Consider the following 10,648-nt stretch of genomic DNA (forward strand, 5'->3'; position numbering starts at 1 on the left):
GGCATGAGGCGGAGTCAGGAACGGACGTATGGGCGCCAAAGCAACAGCAGAGCATTATGGGATTACTAGTACCAGCGATGAATGCGGTGTTACAGCGCTGCCGCCGTATAATACCGGCGGGCCAGCTCTAATATTAATTTGAAATTGCCTCGCGGGCCAAATATAATTAGACTGCGGGCCAAATTTGGCCCGCGGGCCAGAGTTTGACATCTATGCTCTAAGAGATAAGAATCCACAAATGAAGCCAGAAGTGGATTCACGCCATGGTCTTCATTAGGAGCTTGAATTTATTTTTGGTGCGTCTTTCCGCTGATCTTTTCTATACGAGCCAATGTGGACTCGGCCTCAAGATCAATCAAATGGTTATTTGCCAGCACAGTCCCAGTGGAGCCTCAAAATCAGAGTTGAAGAAATTCAGAGTAGCTCCACCTCCTCCCAAAAATGACCCTAAAGTATGTTTTTTGTTTTGTTTTTTTAAATCATTTAAATTTAGGAGGGTTGCAAACTTTGGGTCAAATTTATTTATAAAATTTTGCCATCACAAGCCCAAATGTGATAATCGGAATTGCTGCTAGATATGACCAAGAAGCAGAATGGAAGCGAGCAACTCTCTCTCTCTCTCGCTCTCTCTCTCTCTCTGCCCCTCCCTCCTTCCCTCCTTCCCTCTCCTGTCTGTTTCCTTTTTTTCATCACGCTTGAGGGAACCTCGTGGTCCATGCCTGCAGTCTGGTCATCAGTGGAGGAATGAAGCTGAAGCCGGAGTCGCACTTGATGAGCCCCCGTTAATCCTGACGGATCCCCACAAGGTGAGCTCGTCCTTGTTCCTGCTCTCGTTTCATTTCATTTTTATTTTAATGGCTCCATATTTCTTTCACGAGGGACTCAATATGAACTCCGGTTCTCGGTCGTGTGATTGTCACCAAATTGTTGTGGATTTGATATTTGATGACAAAAAAATGCTCAACTGGATGGAGGAGCTTGATGATTGATGTTCAAAATGTAGTTTAGCTACAAGTGTCATCAGATCTTTTTTCTTTTTTTGGGAGGGTGGGGGTGAGTTACACGAGGCAGACTCTAATTGTCTGCTCACGAGCACAGATGTGATCTCGACACCGCAGACGAGAGCCATCGAGTGGCGAGGGAGTTTGAGGCGACAAAATTGGCCACAAAAGTTGGCAGGCGAACGCCACGAGGCTTCAAAATTGCCAACCCGTTCTCTTTGCTCTACCGGGAGCAGCAAGGATGCTCGCTCACTTCTTCACATGACAATTATACTGGACACGCAAAAATCTAATTTAAGCGTCTGCAGGCCAGGTGGAAAAGCGAGACCGGGCGATGAAAGAAACCACACCTGTGACAAGCCCTTATCTGTCAAGCTGACACACACACACGAACACACACGCACACACACAAAGCTCCAGCCCGCATGCTTGGTGTCAATCACACTTTTAAAAAGCCCCCTCTTGCTCTTCCGTCAAACCGTCTGGAGAACCGAAATGGTGGCAAGCACAAACGCAGCTGAGCAAAGTTCCTTCCTCTGTAGGGTCTGGAAGAACCTTGAGACGGGTTTGGGATCAGAAGCTCGGGCCATGCTCCACTATCCGGCAGACCCAGAGGCGGCCAACGGCAGCTGCGCGTGGGCCGTCTGCAACGGCAGCGCATCTGGCGACGCGCTGCAGCTGCCCACCTTCTCCACGGCGGCCAAGGTGCGAGTCATCATCACCTTCAGCCTGTGCGCTGCCTCCGCCGTTTGCAACCTGCTGGTGCTGTGGGCGGCGGGCAAGGGCGGGCGGCGCAAGTCGCACGTGCGCATCATCATCATGAACCTGACGGTGGCCGACCTGCTGGTCACCTTCGTGGTGATGCCCGTGGACGCCGCCTGGAACATCACCGTGCAGTGGCAGGCCAGCGACGCCGCCTGCCGCCTCCTGATGTTCCTCAAGCTGGTGGCCATGTACTCGTGCGCCTTTGTCACCGTGGTGATCAGCCTGGACCGCCAGTCGGCCATCCTCAACCCGCTGGGCATCTCCGAGGCCAGGAGGAGAAGCAAGATCATGCTGACCGTGGCCTGGAGCATGAGCGTCCTCCTGTCGCTCCCTCAGGTGACTCTCTGATGATTGGGGGCAAGGCTTGATTTTGTTTTTACCATACTACAAGAACGTGTAATTGCAGCTCCACTACAGTAAGTGGCAGTGGTGCTCCCGTGTTACTTGTGACGTCCTCAGGGCAGTGAAGGCCCAAGACTCACGTTTCACAAGCATCAGCTCATATCATAACACAGCCGCTCCGCAGTCGCAATCCGGTTTGCCGTTAAACGCCGCTTGCGGCTTTTGCGGGGAACGCTCGGAACATCTCGCTTCACCAATACCTCCGTGACGATTAGCTTAAGCCCTTCCCACACGGCGTGGCGCCCGCGATCCAGAAATGTTCTATTGGAGGGCACTAGCGCCGTGACTTTAGCCGAACGTTGCCATTACGAGACGAGCCGGCGGGCGCCGATTTGACATGGAGCAAGCCTTGACAGATAATCAAATAAAATAAAAAAATTGAAAAATAGAATAAAATATCAAACGAAATACCAAATAAAATAAAAAATAAAATAAAGCAGCGAGTGCAGTGTAAGCAGCGACGGAACCTCTCAAGCCGCCGAGTGAATAATTCAGCTGTAGCAACGCGGTCGGCGCAACCTTTCCCCTCTGCTAACGAACACGTCATACATACAGACAGATTCCTCATGAATTATCAGCTTACGGCCAGAACATCTCACACATATTGCATCCTGATCCTTTCCGGCAGCCACAATCAAAACCTGATTTCCAGTTTGAAAGGGGGGCGGGGGAGATCGTCTAGCAGATTCAGAGACTCAAACGTTTCCAAAGAGCTTTTCTTTGGCGGATAACGGCTTACCTTGCCTGCACGGTCTCCGGGATTTGTGATTTATTTTGTCACATTCCAATCCAGCGTGTTCCCCAACGCGCTGCGAGTGTAAAATCATGTGATGAAATGAAGGCAAGGAAAGTCCCGATGGCGCCGTTTCCAAAATTGTATTTTGAGCCAACGAATTCAGACCAATAACAATTTCTGTCATGTGCTATTAGGGCAGCCATTTTAGACTTCTTGACACATGGCCGTCCTATTGAAGCAGTGATTTTCTTCTTTGCAGGGTACAATCTGTCCTCCTCTGTGAATCTTCGGGCTAATGACTAGCGCTCCTCCCATTTGAATATCTGTTGGAACATTAAAGATGGCAAACGTTGCTCTTTCCATTGCAGTGTTGCAAGAACATCATGTCCTCTGCCTCTTGCTTTTTTTTTTTCTGGCCGCAGATATTTCTATTCCACAAGGTGACCATCACCGTCCCGGAGAACTTCACCCAGTGCACCACGCACGGCAGTTTTGTACAGCACTGGCAGGAGACACTCTACAACATGTTCACCTTTGCCTGCCTCTTCCTGCTCCCTCTGGCCATCATGATCTTTTGCTACACCAGAATCCTCATCGAGATCTCCAGCCGCATGGCTCGCAACAACCGTAGGTGGCGCCTTTTGAGATATCCAACGCAGCTTTTGCCCAGCTTGTCTTCCTCCTATATGTGACTTCCGTGCAATTTGTTGGGGGAAAAGTCTGAGCCAGCGATGGCCGATTAGTGGCAAGCGAATTGTGCGTTTAATTGGCTGCCTCTCACTGAGAAGCATGTTGAAAAAAAAAAAATGCCGTCCACCATAGCAACATCCAGTCTCTGGTTGCTGATTGGCTACAGCGAGCAATTAAGCGGTGCCACCACATAGTTGGCGCGGAGGCGGCCGCTGTGTGAATCACAAGTGAGGTACAAGTCATGACCTTAAAGTTCCAAGCTAAAAAACAAAACAAAATAGTTGATGTGCATCAGTGGAGCGGTGGAGGGTGGGGGCTTGCCATCCAAGATGGCTGACACACAGGGCCAGAAATGCAAGTGCAGGCCACACTTTTGAGAAGATAAAAAAAAAACCTCCATTCATAGTTGAGCAGACATTGGTGAGCTTCACACGCAGGTTGGAAAATAAAATAAGATAAAAAAATAAATGGCTCACGGCTCGCTTGTCCCACGTAAGCAGGACCCTTCTAAGCTTGAAGACGCCAATGCTGTGTTTCAGTACTATCCAGAGACGTTCACCTGCGCCGCTCCCACAACAACATCCCCAAAGCCCGCATGAGGACTCTCAAGATGAGCGTGGTCATCGTGACCTCCTTCATCGTGTGCTGGACGCCCTACTACCTGCTGGGCCTGTGGTACTGGCTCTTCCCCGAGAGGATGGAGGAGACTGTCTCGCACTCGCTCACGCACATGCTGTTCATCTTTGGGCTCTTCAACGCCTGCCTGGACCCCATCACCTACGGCCTCTTCACCATCCACCTGCGCCAGGGCCGCCACAGCAACAGCCGTGCCTCCAACACGCATATCACGTCTGAAAACAACCACTGCTGGATGTACATGGCGCGCCTCCACGCCACCGCAGAGGAAAGAAGCGACAACAGCAGCATCAATATGCCCGTCACCGAAATCTGATTTGTGCCATTGGCGTCCAAATGTGCGCCTTTCTAACAATAACCCCCTTAATGACTTCTGAGGACGTGATTAAAACGCACCGAGCGATGATGGGCCAAATAGGCACCTGCGGAATGAATTGAAGTGCGCAGCCGGCGGATGACTTGTGGGTCGGGTGTGTTGGGATGAGTGTTGCCACGGTAACCACAACCCGGAGAGATCAGAATAATAGCAGGGAAAATTTCAAACTGGTGACTTTGGGAATTGCGTTGCTAAAGGTTCCGGCCGCTAGCTTAATGCTAATGCTGAACAGCATCTATGTTGTGGCGCTACAACCTTGTGAGGAACACAAAAGGTGGAGCGACACATACAGACAGACACGATAAAAGTATTCACAGTTGTATATTCTCTTTCCGACTAAATTTCGACGCTGCTCCGAGGACCTCCGATGTTTGAATGAACACCGTGTCTGTGTGTCCGTCTGTCAGATGGCAGTGGCAACTTGTGCGTCACTCGCGTGTCTTACTTTCTAAAGAACCAACACGCTAAATTCATTTGCTTGAAGAGGGATTTGACCTTGGCGCAGTGGATTTTTGGTTCTTGTAAGTTTTCCTCCATTTTTGTACAGTTTACAGTGGTCCGTTCAGTTGCTCTTTTGGTTTGGCCATTCGTTTCCTGGAATAAAAAATAGTCTATTTTTAGTTCATATTTCGGCATATCTGATGTAAAAAAAAATCTCTTGTTTCTTTTTGTAAAAAAAGTGCCTGCAGTGTTATTTCTGATATTTGCATGCTTGTGTTTTTGTTGTTGCTGAAATATTGATATGTCAATGATGCATGAAGCGTTTTTAGCCGGACTTTGGTTCGTTTGTGATGGCACAAATCATCTATTTCTGTCTTGAAAAAAAAATTCCAAAGCTTTCTTGTCTAAAATATTATTAGCCAAGGGCGAATAGTGCGATTTTCCAAGCAGATAAAAACGTAATTCCTTGTCATCAGAGCACAAAAATTGGCTTCACGGCAGCGAGTGGCTGATTGCACTCGGGTCCTTTCCAAGAAAAAAATAAATAAATGATGTTGCTTTCAGTCGAAATGTACAAGGTGAGAATGTTGTTTTTCACTTAGCACCACTGTCAAAAGGAGCTTCGGATGTTTTTTCTTTTGTTCCAGAAAGAATTGATGCAGAGAAAGCTGGCTCAGATTTGAGAGCGTGACTTTCTTTCATGAAAGAAGCGGAATAGAAAAGGTGCTGTCGTATTGGGCCAACAATCTTTTTTTTCACCCCATTCTTTAAAATCCCATAAATGAAATGACAGTTAAGGAGCGATAAAGCTGACAGTCTGCTCTTTTCAGCCGATGTTATCGGCGGTTTTGTAAAAAGTCAGCGGGCCAAGAGGTGAGGTTCTCAGAAGGAGGAAACATTTTGCCTCCTTTGCGCTGTTTTTCTATAGATAACAATTGAAGTTCAAGATGGAGAAGTGCCAATATTCGTGCCAGATGGCTAAAACGGATCCATTGGGCTGCATTCACAATAAGACCCGCGTGTTAACAGAGGCGCTAACACAACTAGCAAGGTTGTTTAGGGTCTCGTATGTGGTGAAAAGGATCTTGAAATGTATGCGCTGTTTTATGGGAAGCCAGTGAAGTTGACGGAGGACTGGGGTGATCTGCTGGGTGAGCAGTCGGGCAGCAGAGTTTTGAACATCTTGCAGTTTGTGAAGGACAGTTGAGGGGAGATCATACAGAATTAATAAATAATAATAAATGCATGAATTAATGTCTCTGCCGCAGGGGTGGAAAGAAAGGGTCGAAGGCGTGCAATGTTTCGTAGATGAAAGAAGGATGTTTTGGTAATGTGGCTGATGTGTGGTTTGAAGGAGAGTGTGGGGTCAAAGGCCAAAGGAAGCGACTCGAAGGAAGGTGGGGGCTCTTCTCATGGAAAACAACTCCAAACAATCACAAAGCATTTGTGATCCGCTGCAGTTCATATGACGAGGATTTGGAACGACTCAACGGCTTCCTATATTTCATTTCTTTACACAACCCACTCTGATAGCGTTTAATTAAAGTCTGTTTTTTTTTGGCATGCGTGTGGCTTTGAACGGTATGCGAAAGGCACAACGACGGCTTATGGCGAGTGAAACCGGGTGTTTGCCTGAGGTTGTGACGCATTCAAGTGAGTAGTACACGCGCGATAATTAAACTTGAGTAACTGTTGATGAAGACGCCATTAAACACAATTTGCCCTGGGGAAGTCAATTTACGGCCTGCCATTCGGGTAATGTGTTTACATTATCGTATATTTATATTATTATTCATTTTAATGAGTTTCAGATTGGTCACTTCATAGCAGCTAAACGGCCATTTTTTTATGTGATCGAAATGAGATTAAAAAAAAAAAAAAAAAAAAGTAGGCTTGCAGGATCTAATGAGATTCAAATGGAACGATTGTGGACAGATAGAGTGCGTGTAACCATGGCAACAAGCCTCGTTTACTAAACGGATTTCATGTCTTTTCATAGGAGTGAACGGCGGCGGTATTGTTACAAGACTTGCGCTTGGAGTGATGAAACTCAATAGAAAAATAGAAAGTAATTTGCTGCGACAAAACAACCGCCGGGAGAGGATTTCGATTTCGAGCACGTCTTCACTTTTTCAACAAGAAAGGCACGTGGTGCAAATTATTACTGCTGAACTCTGAAATTTAGTTTCCATTTATTGATAAGGAAATTGAAAAAATATTATACATTGTAAATAAATTATATTAATAATTATTATTATTATTAATATAATTTATTTTAATTTAGTAATAATAATTATTATTATAATAAATATTATCTATGCAAAATTATAATTTATCTCGCTCACTTTTTCTACGGTGATATTTGAAACAGCGGGTCGGCCAAACATTGCCACTTGCTGGCCTCCGTCTGTTGGGATTCGGTTCTGATCCAAAATCTACATTCATCTCTTCTTCATTGTTTGCGATACCTCCGAGTCTCACCCAAAGTAGAAAGCGCCGGCCGGCTTCGTTTGTCTGAAATGTGGCGAGATGGATGGATAGATCTGGCTCTGTGACCTCTGAAAATAAAAAATGCTGATTTCCCCTCAGATGGCAGACCAAAGTGGAATACAAAGTAGGCTGCACTTTGCTATTCAGTACATTGAATAGTACACAGTTCATTTTTTTCCACCCCACCGTATTTGCAAACACCCACGATTTGTTTTAACAATGCAGATGGTCCAAAATAATGACAGAGTGACGGAACGCTGATGCGATTTGACGACAAGGTGTCAGCTAAAAATATTTGAAATTTCAAATAACCCGTGCTGTGAATGGGCGAAAAGATAAGAAGCCTTTGGCACCGTCCGTCAAACGCTAGCAATGAAAATGCAAACACGTAATATTATTTGCATAATAAAATGACTTCATTCGCCATAACGGGCTAAAACAAAAAAAAAAATTAGATGAAAGCAGATGAACCCAAAGAGCTGCGGGCTGAATTCCAGTGAACGCGGCAGAAACCAGAAAAACAGAAAGAGGACGCTCTGATGTTGAGGTTTCATCTGGTGGAGAGCTGCAAACATTTGTGCCACTGATGATGCTCTGAAGAGGCAGCGAAACGGACGCCCACCAGATCAAGTGGCCGGCCGGCCTGATGAAAAACACTTTCTCTACCTCGCGTTGCTTTATTGAACAGATCTTGATGCCGACAAGCAATAATGCCTGTACAATTGAGGAGAAAAATGAACCCTGAAATTAATTATTTCAATTATAATCATAATTATTATTATTATTACTAACCCCCCAGAAATTATTAGATTTATTATTATTATCATTACTAACCCCCCAGAAATAATTCAATTTGGGCATCCACAGGGACAGTGATAGAAAAAGTCTACACACCCGTGTTCAACTTCCATATTTCACACTTTATCCCACTTTGATTGTGACCTTTGACCTGCAAAACACTTCCCCCCCAGTAAACTGAAGCTTTGTATGTTAAATTCACAATGAAAGTGGAATAAAATAAATGATTAATTCCCAAAGTGTTCTCTGCCTGAGTGCTTGTATTTTCACTTGAACACATTTGCATGAGTGCTTCCAATTTGAAATAAACCGGCGTGTGCGATGCATCTTAATTGAATCATTATTTAAGCAAAAAAACAAACAAACAAAAAAAAAGCTAATTGCGCTTTAAAGTTGGTATTGACAGTGACACACTGATTGAGACATCAAGTATCAAAGAAAGCAAATAATGCATCCACTTTCTGCTTTCGGACAATGAAAGATCCAATCTATTTTTCGAGTTGACACGCAACATGGAGTGTGTTGATTCCAAGAAAAGAGGAAGCGTATGTTCACCATGGCACAAATGCGCTGGCGGAGGAGGCACAACAAGCTGCGCCGTTTCATGTTTACATTTGCACGAGGCACCCTTCCAAAATGAATTGCGCAGAGAATCACTTTGAAAAAGACAAAAAGAATTTCCAGCGGTTGTTGGACAGGGCTCAGTCAACACGTCCATAAATGCGACATTCGCCAACTGGCCCGTTTGATTTGATGCAAAATGACTCGGATTCACATCATTCATCTTATGCTGATTAGCAAGGAAACCAGATTGATTGACAGATCACCGCTTCAAGAACCTCTTAGGCCGGTTTACATTGAGCAGAGACGGAAAGGATCCAAGGTCACCAGCGCCACAGCTTTGCTCCTCAGGCCTCAAAAGGCAGTGCGCTCATCTACAAAGAGTCAAGCATTTCAAGCTGTTGCTCTGATGAACTCACACCACTCTTAGAGTCTCAGAGTCATTACTGTGCAATAACATCCTGCTCTCCACACCTTTTTTTTAATTGTCTACACTGTTTGTACTATGTGTTCTCTCTGCCTCCATTGCAGCCTGGTCATCCTGGAAGAGGGACCCTCCGATCTGTGGTCTCTTCTCAAGGTTTCTCATTTCCCCTAACTGGAGTTTTGAGTTTTTCCTTGGCCTCTTGGGAGTTTAAGATGTTTGAGAATATTTGCCATTTTCCACATGTCCTGAGTGTTGTTAGTCGCCTAAATGTTGAACAGAGGGTGTGATTTACCCAAGTCAAATTCCTTGTTTGGCACGCTCAAACATGGCGAATAAAAACTCTTGGATTTGCGCGCAACTTTTCATCATTCAGGCACGTGAACGTCAGCCGCCTCGCAAATGCACACGCCGTCAGAAGCGTTGCACGAAATGACATCATCAAGCCAAACATCATTCGCAACGCTTTCATTCGAGTCCAACGTAAAGGAAAGCGATGTTCCGGACTCGTGGTGAAATATGTGAGAAGGCGGGCCGAGCCACTGCCATTTTAGAAGATAGAGTTGTATTAGCATCCGCCGAGTGTGGCTGACGGCGGCTTGCTTGACCTTTTGGCGGCTGGCCGCTCATTTGCCCAAAATTTAATTTGTCATTACAGCGATAGCCAATTTGTTGCAGCCGCGCAGCGGAGCAATTAAATGGAAAGCTACGCGAGCGCCACTACGCTCATTCGGGATCAAACGTGCCTTGAAATAGATTTAATTTGCTCGGCGCTCACAGCTAAGCAGATATTCTGATTCTATTTTCCAGACAGACTCCGGGGACGAGTTGCCAGTTAATTGAGCGATTGTTGTACCGTTTTTTTCCGTGTATAATGCGCCCCCATGTATAATACGCACCCTAAAAATGGCATGGTGATGCTGGAAAAAAAGCCTGTACCCATGTATAATACGCACCCAAAATTATTATTATCATTTTTTTTTTTAAGTCCCAATGATCGTCACACACGCAGGGAGGCAATGGGTCCCATTTTTATAGTCTTTGGTATGGTCTTAACTAGGCTGGATGTATTTTTTTTTGTTGGCGTAGATTTCTCCGACTGCCCGTAAAGGCACCACCGCGATCAATGCGGACATGTGAAAAAGGCGTGCGGACATGTGAAAAAGGCGGCTCTGTGTGGGAGAGACGTTGAAGAGGAATAAAAACACCCTTGCAAACTAAAACTTGCCCCTCGTCGTGACTCGGAGCCGCAACAAATGTTTCGGATTTGTGTAGGGTGCATTGTGACAGCAAACGAGCAGGTGATCGAGCAAGCGTCTGATACGAGA

The 10,648-nt window shown here is 45.7% G+C and overlaps 1 protein-coding gene across 1 annotated transcript; it reads left to right on the top strand.

The window, feature by feature from the left end:
* Window positions 1-1,551: 1,551 nt before the first annotated feature.
* On the top strand, window positions 1,552-5,549 carry LOC133156545 (putative gonadotropin-releasing hormone II receptor). Its single transcript, XM_061282356.1, has 3 exons — window positions 1,552-2,102; window positions 3,327-3,531; window positions 4,134-5,549. The coding sequence occupies exons 1-3, from the start codon at window positions 1,590-1,592 to the stop codon at window positions 4,544-4,546; spliced, it is 1,131 nt and encodes a 376-aa protein (XP_061138340.1). The 5' UTR covers window positions 1,552-1,589; the 3' UTR covers window positions 4,547-5,549.
* The last annotated feature ends 5,099 nt before the right edge of the window (window positions 5,550-10,648 follow it).

The sequence above is a fragment of the Syngnathus typhle genome, linkage group LG7 (genome assembly GCF_033458585.1).
Source record: "Syngnathus typhle isolate RoL2023-S1 ecotype Sweden linkage group LG7, RoL_Styp_1.0, whole genome shotgun sequence".
Lineage (NCBI taxonomy): Eukaryota > Metazoa > Chordata > Actinopteri > Syngnathiformes > Syngnathidae > Syngnathus > Syngnathus typhle.

Excerpts from the sequence above, each read along its gene's own strand:
- LOC133156545 (XM_061282356.1), top strand. The coding sequence starts at position 1,590 with ATGCTCCACTATCCGGCAGACCCAGAGGCGGCCAACGGCAGCTGCGCG. Across the intron at positions 2,103-3,326 it reads TCCTCCTGTCGCTCCCTCAG|ATATTTCTATTCCACAAGGT; the intron begins GTGACTCTCTGA and ends TTCTGGCCGCAG. Across the intron at positions 3,532-4,133 it reads CCGCATGGCTCGCAACAACC|TACTATCCAGAGACGTTCAC; the intron begins GTAGGTGGCGCC and ends GCTGTGTTTCAG.